Raw genomic sequence first — 24,124 nt, forward strand, 5'->3', positions numbered from 1 at the left:
GGAGGCAGGCTTTATTCTGAAAGCCCCCTGTCTCCCCTCTCCTGCAGAGAGTAAACCAAAACCCCTCCTTCTCCCAAAACCCCACTGGCTTGATTTCTTTGTTAAAATCTATCTTCTTCACTCACTGTAATGCCTCTGTAAAGCAGTGCCGCCTTCAGTGAGCCCCTGGGGCTTCGTGCGGTCCCATGTGTCTAGCTGACGTGTGGCAGGACAGCGGCCACAAGCTCCAGTTTAGAGCAATTCCCTGCACCTTCAGTGGACACTCGGGAGCTGCTGGAAGCCCTGATGGCCCAGTCTAGAGTAAGCAAAGGACAGTGGACAACCTCAGCGGCAGGTGAGTAGCAACCCATTTAGGCAGTGGGCTTGGGCCACTGCCATTGAGACTTAGTAAAGCTCTTCTGGTTTGGTTCTGGGTTGTGCTGCCTGTAGCCAATGCTGTTCATCTAATCTCAGAAGCCTGGGTGGGGTTTAGGTGGGATTGTTTAACCTCTGAGTGAATGTGTAAGTAAATGCTAAGGTTAAAAAAATATTTCCTCCTTTTGTGTGAGTCCACGAACTTTGGTCTACGGAGCTTGAGTGGGCTTTATCCTCGCAAAAGGAGAGGCAAAGCGGGCATTTGTTTGGCCACCTTTGGAAGCTCCCAGCCTGTGTTTGTCTGTGCCATGAGAGGGGCATTGCTCCTGTGCCTTGTGTTCCCGCCCCTAGTTGTAATCCAAATTAAGTGCATGTTTGTAGCAATCACCTTAGCCAACATAAGGGGATGCCAGTCCTAGCCTGCACCCACAGTTCTTGACTGTGTGCTCCAGAATTTCCCCAAGTTCTGGGGATAAAAACCCTCCATGAGCTCTGACACCCTAGAAACATTCTGTAGGCCAGAGTGGCCTGCTTTTGGGGTCGGGTATCCCCCCTGGGGGTACTTTAAATAAGCGTAAAACCGGTGTCACTCGGGGAGCCAAAATACAGTGAGCAGAAAAGGAAAGTTTATTAAGGGAAGTAGCAAGGCGGGAGGGAGCGGTGCTGTGAGAAAATGGCTCCAGCTCCGCACTTCTAAGGGAAAAGGTTAAAAAAAAAAAGGATATTATCTTGCAGGTGGCTGGTCAAGGCCAAACAAACGTGGTTTGGTTTAACATATTCTGTAATCACGGGAGGCTTCTGGCTCCCGGCTCAAAATATCACTATCTCCCAAGCAGCTGCAAGCACGGGGAGCGGGGTGGGGGAACATGAAAACCAAGGCTGTCAATATGGACAGTGCACAGAAAAGCCTAGGACCCTCTGTGCTGTCTCCCGCCACCTCGTAGCCCTGGCCAGCCGACGGCCAACCGGGCAGAGGCACCGGGGACAGACAGTACAGAGGGATCAGGTCCCTTAAAAATTTCCTCAGAGAAATTGCTTGCAGCATTTCTTTCCACCCCAGGTAACTTCTAGCAATTCAATTTGCATCTGAATATTCCCTGCTAAAGCTGCAAGGAGGGGTAACGTTAAGTTTGCTAGCCAAGTGGCCCTCTAATCCCCTCACTACAGGTTACAGAAACAGCAGGATGTCTGTCTCTCCAATATGGAGAGAAAAAAAAGTGACACTTTTAAAACTCAGGCCACTTTTCTTCAAATTATGGTGCAAGCAGCAGTGGTAGCAGCTTGGCTGCCAATCAACAATACCTCTAAAACTGTAACTAAAGGGCCCTTAATCTCCTCGCTGCTTCACCAGGGGGGACATGCTATATCTTAAGGAAAAGTGTTGGTACACATGAATAAAACTAATGTCCATTCTAAACATCCTCTTCAATGGGAAAGAAAAAGAAATAATCAGGTAGACTACTATAAGAATATGAAAAAGCAAGCATTCTCTTGGTCAGGGAATTGTCCTGGCCAAACAAAAGTTTCCCAGTTTAGACCCTGAATGGAATAACAGGACGAAAGATAGGGCTCAAATAAAAGACCTTAGAAGCCTCATCATCAGAGGAATCAAGAAGTCCATTCCCCAAGCACAGAATGTCTCCAAGGCATTCAAGAGACAGCTCCATCAGCATTCTTACAGAAGCTCAGGGACCAAATAAGGAAGTATTCTGGTCTAAATCCAAAGAATGCTGTAGGACAGGGACTCTTAAAAGTCACTGTTGTTAACAGAAACTGGCCAAATATTTGTAAAAAATTGCAAAAGGTAAATGAAAGGGCCAAATAGAACAATTAAAAAACACCTTGGGAAAGCTCAAAAAAAAAAAAAAGCTCAGGAATAAAAAGAAGCAGGAACTTCAAAAACCTGCAGAATATCTCTGCAAATCTAGGAACTTTTAGCTGCCAAATACTAAGTTTAAGTATAGTCCTTCACCATTTAAAAAAAAAACAACAAGAATTGAAAGCATGTTATGGTTAAATCTAAAAAAGTAAAGGGAATTTAAAAGTTTGTGAATGTTGCAAAAGGTCCATGAAAAGTCGTAAAAATGTATGAAAAGGTTGTGAAAGTTTTTAAACCTGGGAAAAGGAAATCTTAGCTGCTCCTAATTTTATAAAAGCATACCTTCGTCTGTTCTACTGTGGAATTCTCTGTATCTGTTTTTGACCAATAAAACCTAGGAAAGGTTGTATGTAGACCAATTGGCAAAAATTCCTTTCGCCACCCAGAACCCAGGAAGCGTCATTCAGGGCTGCTATGTGCTCCAGCCTGGGCAAGTGAACATGTCTCTGCCAAGGGCATGTCTCTCTAGGAGGCCAGTGGACATACTGGAGAGAGAGGGCCTAGCTATCTGTGTTTTGAATTATTGCTCTGTTTATGCTCTGAAAAGAAAATTAAGGTTTCCCAGGGGAATTTAAAACTTCACATAAAAAAGGGAACCAGAAAAAGTGTAAAGCATAAAAATGAAGGTTTGTAAAAGGTATATACAAGGTTTGTTGAAAGTTTGTAAAAGTTCTGAAAAGAAAGTGTATAGTTTTAATAATTAAAAGTATAAGGCATGAAATACAATTTTAGTGGATGTTAGAAGAACACAGATCTTCCTTCACACTGTATATTTTTCTCCCTACCTAATTCCTCCAGAATTTGGCAATTTGAAAAAGTAATGACATTAAGTTTCTTTGCATAAAACTAAGAAGACCAGTTGTTTAATAGAGGTTTTGTTAACCAAGACTTTGACTGGAATGACATGCCTGAAGAAGACATGCTTGGGCTCTAGTTTTTACCAGAAATCCCTGAGGACCTGGACTTGACTTTTAAAGATAAGAAAAGCCCATAAAGAAAAAAGCCTGGCACCTTGGTTGGTTGTGCGGTTCATGGCAATCTTTCCAGGAAAGGAACAAAGGTTGTTTTCCTGAAAAATGGCTAAAAAACCTTAAGGACAATGGAAAATCCAAAGGACTTGGAAAAAACAGGTGTTTACAGGCAAGGCTGAACAGCAGATGTATGACTCAGCTTCTGTGCCCTGACAGGCAGACTAAAGGTCAACATAAAGGTTCCTTAAGTAAGTTCCAGCAAAGTAGACTTAAAAATCATACGTAATCAATCATTGCTCTTGTTGTGTTTATGCAAATGAACAAGCTAAATTAAAACTGAACTTACTGCAGGCCCTTTACTGACAAGGAGGGTAATCTTAAGGAGAAAAATCATGACTCAAGGAAAATAACAATGCTCAGTAGCAGACTATAAAACCAGTGCAGCTGTCTATAAGTTTATTTTCATATAAAGTTTGTTTTCATTTAAAAGTTAAACCAGGTCTGTAACATTATCAAAAATGCTTAATTTACAGGCAAACAGAATGTCAAGTGCCTTGCAACTAAATGTCTTCCCAATAAGACAGTCTCTTAAATTTAAAGACTGGTTTGTGAATTGTATTGTGTAAATTAACATGTGTGTTCTTTCTGTTTTCATAGGGCATAAGCCTATGATCTCATTACCTGAGTAATTTTACATATAGGCCTCACCTAAGAAGCCCATCTGCATTGCCGCTTCCTAAGACTCAACGGTTTGGCTAAACTAAGTGATTGGGTTGGCAAAATATAGAGTTGTCTATAGGCTTCACTTTAAAACTGGTTTCTCTCTTTTCTATCCTAATGGCTTAGACAAAAAGGGCCCAAAGATCTGAGAGGGGGGAAAATCCTAAAATATTCCCCTCAGCCCAAGCTAAGTATAATAGGCAAAAGGGTTTTGGACAGGTGTGACATGCCCTACACACCTTCCTCCAAAGAAGCCATTTCTTTTCCTAATGTGGGACATTGAAAAATTAATCCTATTGTCATATAGTGGTTATGAGTTAAATTATGCCCTTTAACCCTGTTCCCAAATCTGTTGCCCTCAGAATACGACAAGGATGACAGCTTGTCCAACAGTGCCAGCCCTTGGAAACCAAGCATGCCGCTGTCCGGGACAGTTAACTAACCTAGACTCTGCAAAATCCTTCCCCATGCGGGAAAGCCACCCTCCCCTCCACCCCCACTCTTATCCAAGATTCCTAGGCCCAAGGGAAGATAGGACGACGACCATGTTCAGCTTGAAGCAGCTAGAAAAGCAAGAGACCTTCACCCATTGTCCTCTATAACATAAAAGGTCTTAAGTCTAAGAAGGGGAATTGTACAGGGACTTCATTCCTTAAGGGCCTGGACAAGTTTTGGTCCTAAGGTCGCAATATTGCCCTTTAAACACCCAGGACTCAAGGATTTGAATTCCCAAATAAAACCAGTGGGGAATGTGCTGGAGCTTGAACTAGAGTGGAAAGTTTTTGCAAAACCCCCATGGGGACAGTTGCCCCCAAACATGTATCAGCCATCGCAGGTAGCAACTACCCCAGCTAGCAATGGTTGTGTTGTGCTACTACCCCAGCTAGCAACCCAGGATATAGGTTTATACTATATAAGCAGCTTTGTACTAAGGCTCGGGGCTACTCACTTGAATCCCTGTGTGGAGTGAGAGTGGGTAGTCGCTGGCCAGCTAATTAAGGCTCTTTAAATTCTAATTTAGTTGTCTCTGACCGTTTGGTTCTCGCACTTGGTCCATAACAGAACCAAACCAGCAACCTTTTGGTTCAGAGGCCAGTGATCAATGCACTGAGCCACACCAGCCAGGGATGATGCTGAAGACCTTAAACGCAGGATGTGGCAGACATAAATCTAGGGTTTCAAAGTCTGTGCTCTTTACTTTCATTCACTCAGTCAACAAACACTAAATGTGCACTGTGTGGTAGGCACTGTCTTAGGGTCAGGGAGTAGGACAATGAATGAAGCTTGGTTGCTGTCTTTGGGGAGCTTATATAGGAGAAAAGCTCACAAATAGTGGAAAATATATATTGGGTAGAAACATGAATGAATGAATCAATGAATGAATACAAGCTGCCTTTCCTCCCCTCTGCTGTCTGCACCAGCATATGCAGCAGGTACCTGCCTTCTCACTGCCTTCAATACCCCTACCCCCATCTCTCTTGCTAGGAAGGTTCCACGCATCCTTCATGCGTCCTCCAAAGCCTGATTCAAGTGTTCCTCTTTTGGCTCTCATTTTAAAAGTTCCCCCTTCACCCCAGAGGGACCTATTCTGCAGAACCTTAGTACACCCCATCGCAAAGCAGGCAGCCAGCTATGAATCGAAGGGAAGAGTTTGGCCAATGGATTTATAGTTCTTCGGAGGGTTCCGGTCACAGCTGTGTTTTGTATTTTACATAAAAATCTGGTTTGTTTCATTAACTACGTTTATGTGAGCACTGCTTGCATTTTTGCTAGAATTTGGACTATGTGGCCACCATACATTTAAGGAGCCAAAATAAGGTTCCCTGTCAGTTTATAAATTTAATGTCTCTGCTGGTGCCTAGAACACAACTGGAATGGAGTAAATATCCAGATATTTGTTGTGAATAAGTTCTTTCCCCTTTGTTTTCTTTATTAGTATTATTATTTTTAATAATACTAATACAAGTTGCCAACAGCACTTGATTTTTTCTTTCAACATCTTGTTCTGTAGCTTCCTTGGCTCTTTTTGCCTGGATGCCAAAGAACCAGGCATTGGTGCGGCCATGCGAAGACTGGCAAAGGCCTTGATGTTCTTCTCCTCTTCTGTGATGACCCTGGCTTTCTCCTTCTTGTAGACATTCCTTCCGTATGGGCACAACTGGTCCTGTCAGCTGGATGGTCAAATTGAGTTCTTCAGCAGAACAGTCTCCCTTCTTGGGGTCGAGGGCCTCCTGGGGGAGAGGATGAGCTTGAAGTGGTACTCCTTCAGCTGGTGCCGTAGGGACTTGGTGGGTGGGCTGGCTCCACCTGCCCAGGTCTACCAAGATCCCAAACATCTAGGCCACCTTTTTGTGGATGCGGGCCATCCTTAACTCCTCCAAGCTGCAACACCTACCAGCTCAGGCTCACTTCGGGGTGGTGCCTCACCGTGAGTCATGTCACCATGGGCCTGGTGGGTCCATTAGCAGGGCAGGGTCCAGTGATGCTGCAGCTTTGGCTTTCTGGCCCTCACGCCTGTGGTCTTCCTGGTTAAGACACATGGCAATATGTCCCTGCCAGCCCTTGTGGAAGTGGGGCTTTGGGATCATGCCGTTTGGCTGGGCACCATGGCTGCTGCCTACTGGCCTTCTCTGAAGGAGAACAGCCACCGGAAAGCCGTTTTGTTTTCTGAAACTTTGAGAGGGTGAAATTTCCTAGTCAGATTTTTTTAAAAAATCTTTAATTTCCTACGTCTGTCCTCAATATGTCAGTAAATAGACCAGAGATCACTTAATTTGAAAACAAAGTAAAGCTTTTATTTGGGGCCAAGTGTTAACTTGTTTTCTCCTACTTTTCCAAGTCATTGGTAGAACAGATAAAACAGTGCCTTAACCCTGACTGGTGTGGCTCAGTCGGTTGGGCGGCCTCCCTGCAGACCGAAGACCAAAGGTCATATGCCTGAGTTGCGGGTTCTTGTGACAGGCAACTGATGAATGTCTCTGTCTCACATCATGTTTCTCTTTTCCTCCCTCCTTTCCCCTCTCTCTAAAAGCAAAGAACTAAAATCTTTTAAAAATTGTGCTCTGTATTTTACTTCACAGTACCACCCAGAATAATGTAATTTAGAAATTAGCACCTATATTTTACTTATGTTTTTAAAACAATTAAACCTATCATCAAAACATGATGAAGCCAAATTATGTATTGCTACTTACAACGACATGGATGAATTCCGTAACATAATACTGAGTGAGAAAAAAGAATACAAAGGGTACATTATTTCATTTATATGAGGTTCAAAAAGAGGCAAATGGGATCTGCGGGAAAGGAATTTGGGGCAGTAGTTATCAAGGGTAGAAGTAGTGACTTCGAGGGGTGGAGGCAGTTTCTAAGATGTCACTGTTCACTTTCTTTATCCGGGTTCTGGGCACAAGATGTGCTCACTTTGAAAATTCATAAAACTATTCACAATCTGGGCTCTTGTCTGATTGCATCAACAAAATTAAAACTACATGAAACAAAAAATACATCAGCAAAAATGAAAAATGTGATAGAACCAAATTTCAGCACCGTTTTCAGATTAAATAAGGAATTTTCATTCATTTGTACTTTATCTTTTGTAAACCAGCAAGTGGTGACAATAAGAAAAAACTTGTTTCTAGTTTTTAATTCTACTTTATTAAGTGAATGGTTTCATTTAACTTAGTCAACATTTTGGACATGTTGCCCTTCTAGGGTAATCGGGTAATCTATAAGATTACCTGTATCTATGACAACAAACTCACAACTATCAACAACAGAATCTAAAAAATAAAAGCAAAAGCAAACTAAGCAAACAACAACCAGAATAGAAAGAGAATCACAGATATGGGGATCATTTGGAGGGTTATCAGCTGGGAGGGGGAAGGGGAGAAAGGGGAAAAAGGTGAAGGGATTAAGAAGTATAGTTGGTGGGTATAAAATAGACAGGGGGATATTAAGAATAGTATGAGAAGGGGAGAAGCCAAAGAACTTATATGCATGACCCATGGACATGAACTAACGGGAGTGTGATTGCTGGAGGGAAAGAGGGTACTGGTGGAGGAGAGCAAAGAGATAGAAATTGGGACAACTATATCAGCATAATCAATAAAATATACTTTAAAAAAAAGATAGCCAATAAATATTTTTATTTTAAATACTAAAAGAAGATTACCTATATCTATTTTAAGTGATCAATTTCTTAGAATTTTGCCCAATTATTTTAATTTGTTCTTACATTTTTATTTAATAAAGAAACAAATACATCAAACTACCTAAGGGACTAGATCTTAATTATTCACACCACAAAAAAACATTGATAATAATGTGATGTAATGCAGGTACTAATATTACAATGCCACTCATATTACAATATATAAATGTATAGTGTTGTACACTTTAAACTTACACAATGTTACATGTCAAATATATTTCAATAAAAATGAACAAACACTTTTTTAAAGAGATTTTATTTATTTTTAGAGGGGAAGGGAGGGAGAAAGAGAAGGAGAGAAACAGTAATGTGCAAGAGAAACATCTATCACTTGGTTGCCTCTTGCATACCCCAAACCTGACCTGCAACACAGGCATGTGTCCATATTGGAAATCAAACCAGTGACCCTTCAGTTTACAGGTGGGCACTCAAAACCACTGAGCCACACAAGCCAGGGTAACAAATACTTTTTAGGAATGAACAACTACACATACAGAAACAAAATTTTCCCCATAGTTCATTTTCAAGTTAGCACCTTCCTATTTATTCTTTTGTCTGTTTAGTAAACAATGTTTGGGTGTTAAATGTCACTAGGTGAACACTCACAGAATATTGCTTTGGTAAATGAGGTCCAGGGATGATTTCAGATTCCAGAAATCCCAAACCAGTCACTTCTGCATGGAAAGAAGTTAGCACTATTCCAATAACATTTGTTTGTAAACTCCTTCCTCTCACATTTATTTTACTTTTTAAAAATTCTTTGAACTCTTGAGTATTTATATGATTAAAAATCAGGAGAGTTCTAACAAAATCCATCTGTCATGTGACAGGCACTTGCACTGCCCCAGTGGCGGTCAAAAAACGTATGAGGTGAGCCCTGGCTGGTGTGCTTCTCTCCCTCTCTTTCTCTCTCCCTTCCGCTCTCTTTAAAAGTTAATAAATAAATAAATAAATAATCATTTAAAAAATGTATGAGATGAGATCTCTGTTCTCAAAAAATTAAAATTGAATATATAAAATAAGCCCTGACCGGTGTGGCTCAATTGATTGGACATCTTTGCTCTGCAAAGTGAAAGGTTGCCGATGTGATTCCCAGTCAGGGCACATGCCTAGATTGAGTATTTGGTTCCCGGCTGGGGCTACTGGTTGATGTTTCTCTCTCACATTGATGTTTCTGATGTTTCCCTCTCTCCTTCCCTTCCCCTTTTACTAAAAATAAATAAATGAAATCTTTAAAAAAAAGAAAAAGTAAAATAAGATGGGCCTAAAGATATTTATAATACAAGGTAAAATGTGATAAGTAACCTAACAAATTTATAAAAAGCCATAAAATTTCACAGAAGGGAGAAATCACATCTAAATGGAGAGCTCATCTAGGCTTTACCTGTTTTTTCCAATTATAAAATAAAACATTCTCATTGTAGAAAAATGTGAAGAGTCAAACATATAAAATACTACTTTAAAACACTCAACCATAATTTCTCCATACATTTTGGCATATTTCTTCCAATCTTATTTTTTTATGTATGTATCATAATAAAAGTGGCATATCATATTTATTGTCTGCTTTTAGTTGCCCAAGATATGGTGCGAGCATTTTCATGTCATTATTGTTGCAGAGCACTGATTTTTAAAATTGCTGCATTATATCTTATAGACGCACCAACATTATTTTATTTATTGTCCTATTGTTAAACATTTACATTCTTTTTACTTTTCTGCTACTACGAATAATGTTAAGCTAAATCTTATTCATAAATATTTGTCCCCAGCTACAGAAAACTTCTTGAAGCAAGTATCATTTGGACTTTGCAAAAGTTTGTAGAACTTCTGAATGAAGCACCTTGAGAAAGGCCAAATGAACACAAAGACAGTTCATCAAAGGAAGATACTTAGAACATTAACTACCTCTATTTAGGGCATACTTTTGTCCTCAAACTTTTCAGGTATTTGTGTTCAGTGTTTACAATTTTTGCAATGTGCATATAATAACTGCACATATTCATATATAAGCATTTTATACAAATATTACATATAAATAATATTTATGGCATATTTAATATTATTTATAATTATAATTTATAATATGTTTATTATATTTATATAATTTATAATACTTAAATTTATATACAAAGGCTTATCTTTTAAAAAAATTTTTATTTATTTACTTTTAGAGAGGAAGGGAGTGAGAAAGAGGACAGATACATTGATTGGTTGTCTCTCATATGCCCCCAACTGGGGACCTGTCCCACAACCTAGGCATGTGCCCTGACTGGGAATCAAAACATCAACTTTTCAATTTGCAGGCCAGCACTCAATCCACTGAGCCACACCAGCCAGGGAAAAGACTTACCTTTTTAAAATTTAAGTACAGCCCTGGCTGGTGTGGCTAAGTTAATAGGAACGTTGTCCCACAATCAAAAGGTTGTGGGTTTGATCCCTGGCACAAACAGAAGGCAACCAATCCATGCTTCTCTCTCACATTTACGTTTCTCTCTCTCCCTTCCTCTCTCTTTAAAAAGCAGGGGGAAAAAAAAAAAGACCTCAGGTGGGGATAAAATAAATAAATAAAATGTAAGTACATATACATTTAATAAGGAAACTTTATATCACTACCTCAAATGGAAAAAAATCAGCATAGGCAAACATATCATTGGACTAGCATAAAGAAATACACCACACATATGTGAACACTGATTTTTGACAAAGATGCGAGGGTAATTCAGTGGGGAAAGGTGGAATATGAAAAGGTATACCCACTATGGAAAACAGTTTGTCAGTTTCTTATAAAATTACTTACCATAAGACCTAGCAATTATATTTTCAGGTAGTTATTTACCCAAGAAAAATGAAAATGCACATACAAAAATATTTATAGCAGCTTTGTATCCCCAAACTAGGAACAACTCAAAATGTTTTTCAACAGCAGGTGAAGGAATAAGCAAATTATGGCATATCTATACACTAACATACTACTCAGAAAAAACAAAAACAAAACCATAGTGATATAGACAACAATGTAAATGAATCTCAAAAAACTCCTGAGTAAAAGAAAACAGATACAAAAGACTATATATTGAATGACTTCATTTATGGTAAACTTTAGGAGAGACAAAGAACTGTATTCTTAAAATGGGTGCTCTTAAGTTGATTTTAAAGAATCCCCTCTGTTCTCACACATACAAAATAAGATTAATCCGTAAGGTGATGGATATGTTCATTAACCTTACTATGGTAATCATTTTGCAGTATATTCATGTACCAAATCATTATGGTGTACACCTTAAACTTACACAATGTTATGTATCAATTATATCTCAATAAAGCTGGGAAAAAATTCCTTTGACCAAAAAAATCCATTCTGGTGTCATGCAAAATGGTGAAGTAGGAAGCTCTAGGAGTCAGTTCCTCCTCCACTGAAGCAAACTTTAAACTGGAAAGAGCAAGTATAATCAACGATTTCAAAACTCTGGAAACTAACCAAAGATGTATAACAACTAAGAGAGTGTTTGAGAGGAAGAGCCTGCTGATTTTTCATAACCAGAGTACACAAAGCAGCTACTCTTGCCCATTCCTCAGCCCCCACTGTGACTGCAGGGAGAGCAGCCTGTGCTCTGGGAGTGGCTGGATTAGTGCCAGAGTGGTCAGTGGCAATGTTATCTTTATTCAGAGTTGTGAAAAAGTTGGGGGTGGTGCATTTTGGTTGGTCTGGTGGTTTCCTAAGGGACTAGTGTAGACAATTGCCTTCATTTTGCTCCCCTTAGGCAACAGTTGCTTCCTTGGAGGTGCATATCTGTTGGAAAATGTACGGGACTAGAACTTTCTGTTTTGGAGAAAAAGGTGGGAATCATTCCACATCGTTGACTGACTGCAGAGATAATAGCATAGAAACCACATGTAATGGGGAATACTCACCTTATGAAAACAGTTTGTGAAAGACACAAACCCTCAGCAAGTAAAATCAACAATCCCAAAGGAGTGACAATTCAGATTTTCCACATTTAATACTCAGAGCTACCACACTGTAATACTCAGAAAGTCCTGAAGTAACAGGAAAGCATAGCTCATTCACAGGAAAAAAAGAATAATCAACCTCGAGAAAGCCAAGATATTGTAATTACTATTGAGCTGAAAGAATACATGGACAAAAAAACCTAAAAGAAATCAGGAAAACAATATAAACAAAATGAGAATATTAATAAAGAGACAGGACTTATCAAAAGGAACCAAACAAATATAATAACTGAAATGAAACATTTACTAGAGGCATTTAACAGTAGCTTTGAACAGGAGGAAATGATCACCAAATTTGAAGATAAGGTAATTGAAAAAAATTATTGTGAGAAGCAAAAAGAAAAAGAACAACAACAAAAAAAGCAGAGCTTGAGGGACTGTGGGACACTATCAAGAACACCAACAAAGACATAGGAATTTAGAAAGAAGAGAGAAGGGAGCAAAAAACATATTTGAAAAAATAATGGCTGAAAACTTTCCATATTTGATGAAAGACAAAAATAAACACAGCCAAGAAACTCAATGAATTCCAAGAAGGAAAAACTCAAAGAGATCTGTACAAGGACAAATTATAGTAAAATTTCCAAACTCAAAGACAAAAAGGGAATTTAGAGAGCAACAAGAGAAAAGTCACCTGTGTATACGAAGGAGGCTCAATAAGATTAACAGCTAATTTCTCATCAGAAATCAGTGGCCAGAAGGCAGTGGTATTACATACCTAAAGTCTTGAAAGAAAAATATCTATCAACCAAGAATTCTATATCCAGTAAGACTATCCTTCAAAAATAATGGAGAAATAAAGACGTTTCCAGATAAACAAAAGTTGAAGGAGTTCATTCACAGTGAATCTGCCCTATAAGAAATGCTAAAGGGAGCCCTGACTGGTGTGGCTCAGTGAGTTGGGCATCCTCTGCCAAGTGAAAGTTTGCTGATTGGATTGCCAGTCAGGGTACATTCCTGGATTTCAGGCCATGGATGTTTCTCTCTCTCCCTCTCCCTCCCTTCCGCTCACTCTAAAAATAAATAAATAAAACCTTTTTAAAAAGATTGAAATCATACCAAGTATTTTTACTGATTACAAATTTTCCAGGTTTACAAATATACAAATATATGGATTTTAAACATTTTTTTTATCCTTACTGGAGGACATGCTGAGACTTCAGCTAGTTAGATAAAAAAAAAAAAAACAAAAGTAAACTAAGCAAACAACTAGACAGGAACAAAATCATAGATATGGAGATCATATGGAGGGTTATCAGCGGGGAGGGGGAAGGGAGAGAATAGGGGAAAAGGTGCAGGGATCAAGAAGCATAACTGGTAGGTACAAAATAGGGGGACGTTAAGAAAAGTAAAGTAGATGGAGAAGCCAAAAAACTTACATGCACGACCCATGGACATGAACTAAGGGAGGGGGGATGCTGGAGGAAAGGGAAGTACAGGGTAGAGGGAGGCAAAGGGGAAAAAAATTGGGACAACTGAAATAGCATAAACAATAAAATATACTTAAAAAAAAGAACAAAAACAGAAAGATTGAAAGGGTGTGTTTTCCCATCCCAGGTCAGGGCACACACAAGAATCATAAGTGGAACAACGGATCAGTGTTTCTCTCTCTCTCTCCCTAAAGTCAATTTTTAAAAGTTTTTTAAGCATGTTTTCACTATTTAGGTCAATGATGCTGTCTGGCTAAGCAGGATTGGAGGAGGACTGGGAAGGATAACTCCTGAGCAGGTTATGAACACTGAACTGTAAAATCAGAATATCTACTCACAACTTCTACTGAGAAACAGAATTGCCAGAAGGTGCAATCCAACTCGGCTTTTGTTCAAAGCTGTGTGGCCAGGTGCCCAAGACTGCAGCAGGATTCAGGAGGATCATGGGTCCTCTTTCCCACCTCCTTCACCCGGTACTTAAGTAGCCTCAGAAACACTCCTTCCGCCACAGTGCTTCTGGGTTTTTCTGGGACGCCCAGAAGCAGCAAAATCCCAGGCACCAAATAAGCAGACGAGGCGATAAGGCGGTGTTGGGAGCCTGAGGTAAGGTAAAGGCTCCGGGGCTATCAGGGAAGTGATGAGCCTGCGGGTTCTGCGCTGGAAGCCCAACGAATCCCAGATGGCCTTCCGCTGCCCTCCAGGCAGGGCGGGAGTGAGTAGCCTACCTTGAGGCAGAGCCTTAAAGGGTCCCTGAAATGGAAAGCTCCAGACAGACCTCGCATACACGGAAGATGCTAGAGAGAGTGAAATAGGAGAGAAATTAGAGAGAGTGAAATAGGAGAGAAATAGAGGAAGCTTGCTGTGGGAAGAATGTGTGTGTGTACATATGATATATACATGTCTGTATCTTTTTATCTATCTTGGCCTGGGGGAGGCATTTCTCACCATTGATTTTATAACAACGACGACAGAAAGAAAAAATTGATAACTCTGACCATGTAAAAATGAAACCTGTATAACAACTACATAAAAAGCTGTCACAGTCAAAAGGCAAACCGGGGAAATATTTGTAACACACATAACAAAAGTCGATTTTCTTTCATTCATAAAGCATTCATACAAGAGAAAAAGGGAAAAATGCATGGGATGTAATTGTGAAAATGCAAATAACATACTGTTTGCAGAAACATAAATGCAAGTGTCTAATAAAAATGTGAAAAGATGGCCAGCTTTGTTCATAATTAATATGCATATAAAAATGGCTTAAAAAATGCTACTTTCCACCAAAATTAACAGCGGTGCAATTTTTTTGGAGAGTAAATTGGCAATGTGCATCAAAATTTTAGGTGCACAGATGCTTTGTGATAATTTTACTAAGAATTCGCTTTAAAAATATACTCATAAAAACATGCCAAGCAACAACATAGCAAAAATAGAAGAAACAACCTAAACGTCCATCATTAGGGGACTAATAAAAATAATATGCATAATATGAGCTCATTTTTATACATTATTAAAGAATGGGTATATGCCCACTATAAGCATAATTTGTTGTTTTTCTGAAAGGATGCCTTTGATCAGAAGTGTTAGAAGGCTAAGGGAGCTCCTCTCATGTTTTTATTTTTTAAATTCCATCCATTCTTTAATATTAATTGCAAATCTACCTCCTCCATGGAAAACTTCCTGCTTCATCTTCATCCTTCTCATACTATATATTGGCATTTACCTGAGTGTACTTTGTATTTCATTCATTTACTATATTCACCTGCAGTATAAAACTAGATGGCAGTAGTTAAGAATTCAGGCTAGGACAGAGACAGACTTAGATTACAATATGGATTTTGCCCGCTGTGTATCCTTGGCTAAGTAATTTAACCTTTTTGAACCTTTTTAGTATATGGGGAGCCTCTAAGCACTTACCACAGCACACTGTCAGCATGCAGTGAGGTAGGTAATCTATTATGTTGAGCACAGCATTTGGTACCAAAGGAATGTTCAATAAATGTTAGCCATTATTATACATTTCTGGAGGACAGAGACTGTTTCTCAGACTTTTCTGAATTTAATAGGTGCTCAGATTCTTTCCTGTTGCGCTTCACTTATACATCACCAGGGGCCAATTTGAGTTCATTTGGGATTGGAGAGCACATTTGCTGGAATGAGTGAAGTCACAACGCAGAGCCTGGCCAGCCCACTCCCCAGGTTCAGGGGGAAGGGAGAGGATGATTAAACACTTTCCTACTGCTGGAAAAACAAAGTACTTGACACACTGATGGTGGGCTAATTTCACATTTGGACAGCATCATTATCGACTTTTTTCCCCCCTCTAATCCATTGTTCAAACATTCCCTTTATTCTTAGATAAAGACTTTCCCAAATATATCTACCATAATTATAATAAACACAAGGTCTTGAAGGGGATTAAAAGGATTGCTATGAGTCACCAGAAAAAGAGGAAAGGCTTGGTAAATATACAGAGAGTAAGAGTTAAGAAACCTATTGGAAATATCAAGGGTACACTTTTTAAAGTATATGATTGTCTAACCACTAATACAAAATAATACTGAATATAAACTGTAATAGAAAAACGTTCAACATGTTTTTAAAAAGAAGGAAGAAACAATATTAGGTTGATTCTGGAAATAAAAAGAAAAATTTAAAAAAATTTTAATGAGCAAGATATTTCTTTAGTTAGAAATGAAACATGGGCATTTTGTTCATAAGATATTTGTAAATACTGTTTTGAATGTTAACTTATTACATCTAACAGTTATATAATATTTAATTAAAAGTTTGTAAAGTATCTTTATTTATATATCATCTGATCCCCCAAATCCCTAAGTGAGGCAGAGAGAATACTAGAGAGATTTTACTTTTCAAAAATTAAGTTACACAACCATCTCAGAAATATTAACATAATGCTAAATAGAAGAACATGTTCATCTAAATCTGGTTAACTTAACAAATAAAATTGTTTATTTTAACTGGTGTTACATGAATTTTAAGCTTACTGCATAGGGCAGATGTTTGCACTTAAAAGGCATAGTAAGAGCCGGAAAATCTCTTTAGATCACCTCTACATTATTAATCATTATAAATAAATTATAACTTGGATTTATTTTTTCCCCACCTTTGGAAGAGGTCATTTATCTAGGATTCTTAATATTATTTGAATATTAAGTTATCCAAACAAAAAAAAAACTGTTCAAAAACAGTGTTTTGTAATCAGTTAAAAAAGCATCCTTGTAATAGTTACAAAGGTGTTACCTCCTAGAGTGCAGACACCATTTAACAGCTGAAGATGTTACTGAGGCCCTACCCATATTATGGGAATCAGGCATGCACATCCAACTGGGGACACTGACGTCAGAGATCAAACTGCTATATGTATTTTACATCCCATTCTCTCTCTATACTGTACTATGTATACTGTAAAGAAAATCCAAGAAATTGAACCCAGAAGATACTGGGTCTGCATCAAGCAGTTATGGGAAAAAAGATCTGTTTATTATTCATCAAAAGACTGGATGTGTTGCGAAAAATAAGTGTATCAAGAGTATCTCAACTTTTGCTAGAGATATGGTTTTGGGCAATTTAAACTACATGACAGAATGACAAAAAGATTATTCAGTTTAAATTTGAAAAAGCATCTTTAAAAAATATTTATTTTTAGAGATAGGGGAAGGGAGGGAGAAAGAGGGAGAGAAACATTAACGTGCAAGAGAAACACATTCATCTGTAGCCTCTTGAACCTCAACCAAGGACCAGTCAGCAGCCCAGGCATGTGCCAGGACAACACTCAACCAAGTGAGCCATCCTGGTCAGGGCCTGAAAGAGTATCTTTCAAAGAAGCACTAAGTGACCTCAACAACAATGACCTTGACCAAGTGGTGTAATGTGGGTGATCAGCATGGGTGGCCAGGGGTTCCTATCCTGGGAAGGGCACATGATAATGGAGAAGGCCCACTCCTGGCACCAACTATTAAAAACACAAGGCTCTGGCTGGTGTGGCTCAGTGGGTTGAGCATCATCCCACAAACCAAAAGGTCACTGGTTCAGTTCTTGGTCCACCCGATGGATGTTTCTCTCACACAGTGATTGTTTCCCTCCCTATCATCTTCCCTTTCTCTCTCTCTCAAAACAAGTAAACTCTTAAAAAGAAACAAAAAACACACCTAAGGAGAAGGTGATTATTCTTCAGGACTGGTGAAGACATTCAGATATCACCAGATCCCCCTCCCCTTTAATTATTGATTTTAGAGATAGAGAGGAAGTGGGGGTGGGAAGAGAGATATCAACTTTTTGTTCCACTTGTTGATGCATTCACTGGTTGCTTCTTGTATGTGCCCTAAGGATCAAATTGGCACTCTTGGCATATGGAGAGGATGCTGTAACCAACTGACCACCCAGCCAGGGCTAGATCCCTAGTGTGTGTGTGTGTGTGTGTGTGTGTGTGTGTGTGTGTGTGTGTGTGTGTGTGTGTGTGTGTGTGTGTGTGTGTGTGTGTGTATTTTTTAAGATTGTATTTATTTATTTTTAGAGAGAGGGGGAAGGGAGGGAGAGAAACATCAATGTGTGGTTGCCTCTCGTAGGGCCGCAACTGGGGACTTGGCCCACAACGCAGGCACATAGCCTGACTGGGCATTGAACTGGTGACCTTTCAGTTTGCTGGATAACGCCCAACCCACTGAGCTATACCAGTCAGGGCAGATTCCCCTATTTTTTAAAAGCAGTCAACAAGACTGATAGCCTATAGTCTATGTGAAGATGAATTTGAGTTGATGAGAGAGCTCACACTTGGTTTAGGTCCATCTCTAGCCTGGGCAAGGTCAGTCTGATGTGGCTTTTGATTCCTAAGAATACAAAAGAATTGAGGTCTCATACGTGTTGTATGGACACTCATCTGCAGGATAACATACACTAGGTTAAACATAAGAGAACTATTTGGAATAATTTGAAATAAATAACATGCAGGATTCTGTCACCTTTTGGCTTCTATGCATTCATGTCTTAAATGAGAATGAATAAAGAGTGGTGAATTTGCTCTTTCTGCAACCTGTCTTGGTACATACATCTTGTTATGTTGAATGTCATTCTAAGCAGAGTAAGTTAAATGTGATTTAAACAAGGAGGATTCCATACTATATCATTCCTAAAGACAAATCAATTATTATTTTCTTTTATCTGTTGCTCAACCCAAAAGACATCAATTCTATCCTGTGTGGGAAAAATAAGTGGCTGTGCTGAGAGCTGGAATCCAGGGTGGCTTATACAAATGATCACGAGTAACAAAACATCTGTACCAATGAGGGAGGAAAAAATTGGCTAATGAAGAGCAACAAGTATACCAATAATGGCCAAGGTAGTGAGCCAAGCCTTAGGGAAGACTGAAAAGGCATATTTAATGACTATAGACTAGTGATTTTCATCTGGGTGGCATGTCACATTGGTGTGTGTCATGAGCATTTCAAAAATATGCAACACCTGACTATTTAGCCAAGGAAGTGACCTCTTTTCCCTTAGATTGTCAAATTAAAAAATGGCAATAGCCAACACAATACCCGCCAGTGTGAATGATCAAATCATACCTATGTTTTAGTCAAATTGTCAAAAAATATTTTTTTTGATGTGCCACAGAATTTTAGTAATTAGTTTATGTGTGCCATGAGATGAAAAGGTTGGCAAATGCTGCTATAGACATAAATTTGAGGGTTATAGCCATCATCAGCAATACACTGAGAAAAAGGCGTGGCTACCATATGCTGTTCAAACCACACACCATTCCATATACTGTTCATTGTCCCAAAGGGCCAGCTTTCTGTCTAGAGGCAATTCAAAGCCAGCTAGTTTTAGAAACTCCTTGAGGATTTAAGAGTTTAAGGAACTGCTTCAACATCAAGGAAGTTGGAGTTGTTCAAGAAAAAGCAGCAAAATTCCACTCTGAAGCTTTAAACAAATTCACAGAAGCTGGGGACTACCTCAAAAATATTTAAATGATAGGGGTAATCTTGCCCAAATGAAGTTTTGTCTAACAACTCACTTTGTAACACCCTCCGGTGCTTTGTCCAGCGTCTCCACGCTGTAGACACTCCCTCCCATGAGTCACTTACTAGCCGTCTCCGTTATCAGATGGACTGTCTCGGTATCGCAGTGCTGGTGTTCGTGCAACCTTTTTTTTTTTTTTTTTTACTTAATAATGGCCCCAAAGCGCAAGAGTAGTGATGCTAGCAATTTGAATATGCCTAAAAGAAGCCGAAAAGTGCTTCCTTTAAGTGAAAAGGTGAAAATTCTTGACTTAATAAGGAAAGAAAAAAAATCCTATGCTGAGGTTGCTAAAATCTACAGTAAGAATGAATCTTCTATCCGTGAAATCGTGAAGAAGGAAAAAGAAATTCGTGCTAGTTTTGCCGTTGCACCTCAAACTGCAAAAGTTACGGCCACGGTGCGTGACAAGTGCTTAGTTAAGATGGAAAAGGCATTAAGTGTGTGGGTGGAAGACATGAACAGAAAATGTGTTCCCGTTGACAGCACCGTGTTGCGCCAGAAAGCACTGAGCCTGTACGAGGACTTCAGCAAGGGAGCCTCTGAAAGGAGTGACACCAAGCCATTTACTGCAAGTAAGGGATGGCTACACAGGTTCAGGAATAGGTTTGGACTGAGAAACGTAAGAACTGCAGGGGCTGTGCCTGCTGCTGAAGAGGCTGCTGCCACATTTCCGACAGAGTTGAAGAAGTTGGTTAAGGAGGAAGGTATGTATGTATAGAAAAAAACAGTATATATAGGGTTTGGTACTATCTGGGTTTTTAGGCATCTACGGGGGGTCCTGAAAGGTTATTTCCCGCGGATAAGGGGGGACTGCTGTACATCAAGAGTGGCCGTTTACAAAGTTTTCTTGCCAGCTACACAAGCTTGAAAAGGCGCTGTGGTCGCCACCTACCGAGGAGGAGGAGGAGGAAGGGGGAGGGGAAGGATGGCCGGCGAGGCTCGAGTCCCCGGTGGGGAGAAAAATCACAAAGTCACTCAATTGTACGCTTTACATTAACATATAAAATCTCCGGGCCAAGTTTTTTAAACTTTCGAGTTTAACTTAACAGTAATGTCTCAGCATTTTCGAAATTCATGAGTTACTAATGAAAGTTGAGAAACCAAAAATAACTGGAGGAAGGGGATGGTTTTGAGTAAAATTGTTCAGTGGTTGACTGAACAAAACTGACTACAAATCAGGTTATCTGTTCCCACTCCGATGCGTTTCCTCAACTTGCTTTCTAAATGTCGAGTGCAGACAAGAGAGCAAAGCCTCAGGGGGTAAATAAAAACATAAGAGTCGCACCCCTCCCCTGTCCAAAGTCCGGGCAAACTGTTTCTTTGAGGCAAGCTTACAAAACTAACGGGAGTTCTTTGTGTCCCAAAGGGTGGTGCAGCGGAGAGAAAATTCCCTGGAGGAGCAAGGCGGCCGGAAGGCCGCCCTGGGAATCCCCGGCCTTTGCCGTCCCGGTCTCACAATTTGTAGGGAATCTCGGGTGCAAGAGTAAATGCAAGTCTTGGGCGGCGGCTGAAGCCGGCTGGAGTTACGCAGGGAGCAGAAGAGAGCCACCACCGGCCTAGATTTTGGCCCCTGCTCCCCTCCCCCACCCGGGCGGCCGAACAGGCCCCAGGTGCAGCCATGTTCTCGATCCCACCACCCCGCTCCTCCATTGACAGTCCTTGCGGAGAGGGCCGGGCGCCGTGTTCTCAGCGTCCCCCAGCCTCGGGTTCGCCCGCGCAATGCTTCCTGGGAGTCGTAGTCCGCCGCCCCCGCCATCGCATTAGTGAGGAGGAAGCAGAAACTACAACTCCCGCTGGGCGGTGTTGCGGCTGCGCAAGCGCAGCGAGCTTTCGAGGGACAAAAAAAAAAAAAAAAAAAAAAAGATAAAAAAAAAAAAAGAGGAGGAGGGTGAGAGAGAGGCTCGGAGAGCAGAGAAAAGGGGCCACCGATCGCCCCCCCGCTTCCCCGCACGCGCTCTCTAGCTGTGGCCACCCGCCTACCGCGGTTACCCCAGCCCGTCTCTCGGTCCCTTGCGACTGGATCTAGGCGCTGAGCGAGGCCCTGCCGGGGCGGCCATGCGGCGGTGACAGAAGCTCGGCTGAGACGCACGGGCCCTCGCCCTCTCACCTCCTGCCCGCTAGTCAGCTCGGCTCAGCCCGAGGCTGCTCCGCCGCGGCCACAGCTCGCACACGGCCCACACTCGCTTCCCTTCGGCACCCCTACCCCCGGCGCTGCCTGGAGGCGGCTGCACTCGGGTGAGTCCTTGTCGCCTCATCCCCGTCCCCGCCCCAGTTGCCATCGCGAACAGGGCCTTTATTTGAGACTGCCCCTGCGGGGCTTGCACGACGAGAATCTGGGGACTGTCGGCGGCCGCGTTTGGGTACCTCGCCCCCCAACCCCGGGCGGCAGGCGTTGGGGGTGGGGCAGGAACAGACGCGGTCGCGGGGGACGACAGTTGCACGCGCGCGCCTCGGTACTCATGGGGGGAGGGGCGCGCGCGCTGGCGCCGCGTTTGGGGGGGGGGCCGTCTCACGCGTGAGGCCCGCGCGCGAGCGAGCCTGCGGCTGCGCATGCCTGGCCAGTGATTGGTCGGCTCGGGCGGTGCGGGTGCGCGCTCGGTGCCAGGCTCGAGCTGTGGGGTCGCGCTTAGCCTAGTGTCTCCGGGGCTGGTGCGCCTGGACAGCAGACGCGCCGGATTGGCCGTGGGGCGGCGGGGGCGGGGTCGGCGCCGTGGTGCCTGGTAACTTCGGCTGGTGGGAGGGCAGGCTGGGGATCATCGCCCCTCCCAGTCTCTGTCCTTCCCTGCCTTCGTCCAGGTGGAACCTGGAGTGGGCTTTGTCACCGCCCAGCGGGCGCGCCTGCCCCGCGGGTCCTGTTTTTGTGGGGGAAATAAACACAATGACCGGAAGGAAAACCTCAGCCTGCCCCTCACGAATATAAGCTGTCTGAATTGGGCCTGCACCCGGGCGGGTTTCAGGGAGGGTGAAGACAAAAACTCATCTTTCCCTTTCGATCCCACTCCGTTTTTGCTTATCCAAGTTTTTCCTTTATTAAAGCGAGTTTATTTATTTATTTATTTATTTTTAGTGTTATGGTTTTGCGATAATTTGCGGCTGTGAGAGTGTTAAGATGTTGGGTCCAGTTTAAGTAGTGCTCACTCCTGAATACGGGGTCCCGTGCAGACTTCTCACCCTCTCTGCGTTCAACTTTGTTGTAGACAATGGCTCGATAGTGCCTAAAAGTTGTCTCTGGGTGCAGAAGAGGCAAAAGGGGAAGCTAGTTTGCAAATGAGAATGTTCGTGAGCCTGTCCTGAGGAAGCAGGGCTTCCCCCTCTTCCCCCTAAAGCCTATGATTTGGGATGACTAATTTTATTTTCTACAGTAGTTCCCCCGACCCCCCCGCCTTATCCACGGTTTTGCTTCCCGCGGTTCCAGTTGAGGTCAGAAATGGAAAATTCCAGAAATAAACAGTTCGTAAGTTTTAAATTTCTTGCTCCATTCTGATTAAAGTGATGAGGTCCTGCTCTGTCCTGCCGGGATGTGAATCATTCCTTTGTCCAGTGTATTCACACTATATATATGCCACCAGCTGCTAGTCAACGCTTTTGGTAGGTGGTGTTCAACTAACTTATTTTCCTTAATAATGGCCCTGAAACGCAAGAGTAGTGATGCTAGCAATTTGAATATGCCTAAAAGAAGCCGAAAAGTGCTTCCTTTAAGTGAAAAGGTGAAAATTCTTGACTTAATAAGGAAAGGAAAAAAATCCTATGCTGAGGTTGCTAAAATCTACAGTAAGAATGAATCTTCTATCCGTGAAATCGTGAAGAAGGAAAAAGAAATTCGTGCTAGTTTTGCTGTTGCACCTCAAACTGCAAAAGTTACGGCCACGGTGCGTGACAAGTGCTTAGTTAAGATGGAAAAGGCATTAAGTGTGTGGGTGGAAGACATGAACAGAAAATGTGTTCCCGTTGACGGCAGCATGTTGCGCCGGAAAGCACTGAGCCTGTACGAGGACTTCAGCAAGGGAGCCTCTGAAAGGAGTGACACCAAGCCATTTACTGCAAGTAAGGGATGGCTACACAGGTTCAGGAATAGGTTTGGACTGAGAAACGTAAGAACTGCAGGGGCTGTGCCTGCTGCTGAAGAGGCTGCTGCCACATTTCCGACAGAGTTGAAGAAGTTGGTTAAGGAGGAAGGTATGTATGTATAGAAAAAAACATACTATATATGTGGTTTGTACTATCTGCAGTTTCAGGCATCCACTGGGGATCTTGGAATGTATTCCCTGTGGACAGAGGGGAACCACTGTACATATTTTTGCTTTGTCCTTTCTTAAGCCATCGTAGTCTACTGCCTTGTGCTTTCCTTTAGCGTAGTTCTCAGTATCTTAGCTCCCACCTACCTGTAGGCTAGAATGACTTTTTCTTTTCTTCAGGCTCTTCTTGCTTATATGTTTTTCACTCTTTCAAAGCCTATATTGTTTGGTCAGAATTGGCTATTCTTACATTATCCCAATGA

The 24,124-nt window shown here is 41.5% G+C and overlaps 1 protein-coding gene and 1 pseudogene across 2 annotated transcripts in view; one reads left to right on the forward strand and one right to left on the reverse strand.

Annotated features, from left to right (window-relative positions):
• Positions 1-21,382, reverse strand: part of LOC150009123 (uncharacterized) — a 54,740-nt pseudogene extending 33,358 nt beyond the window's left edge.
• Positions 21,383-21,502: 120 nt separating this feature from the next.
• GTF2I (general transcription factor IIi) overlaps positions 21,503-24,124 on the forward strand; it is a 130,601-nt gene continuing 127,979 nt past the window's right edge. Inside the window, exon 1 of one of the 2 annotated variants that reach the window (XM_090276898.1) lies at positions 21,503-21,861. Coding sequence is in view for 1 of the 2 variants with exons in the window: in XM_090276899.1 (XP_090133025.1) it covers positions 23,553-23,802 (250 nt within the window). In the remaining variant the exon portion in view is untranslated. Of the gene's footprint in view, positions 21,862-23,532; positions 23,803-24,124 lie in introns of those variants that run through there. The other variant, XM_090276899.1, reaches the window with a different exon arrangement.

The sequence above is a fragment of the Furipterus horrens genome, unplaced genomic scaffold, assembly GCF_987537825.1.
Source record: "Furipterus horrens unplaced genomic scaffold, mFurHor1.1.pri manual_scaffold_5, whole genome shotgun sequence".
NCBI classification, from domain to species: Eukaryota; Metazoa; Chordata; class Mammalia; order Chiroptera; family Furipteridae; genus Furipterus; species Furipterus horrens.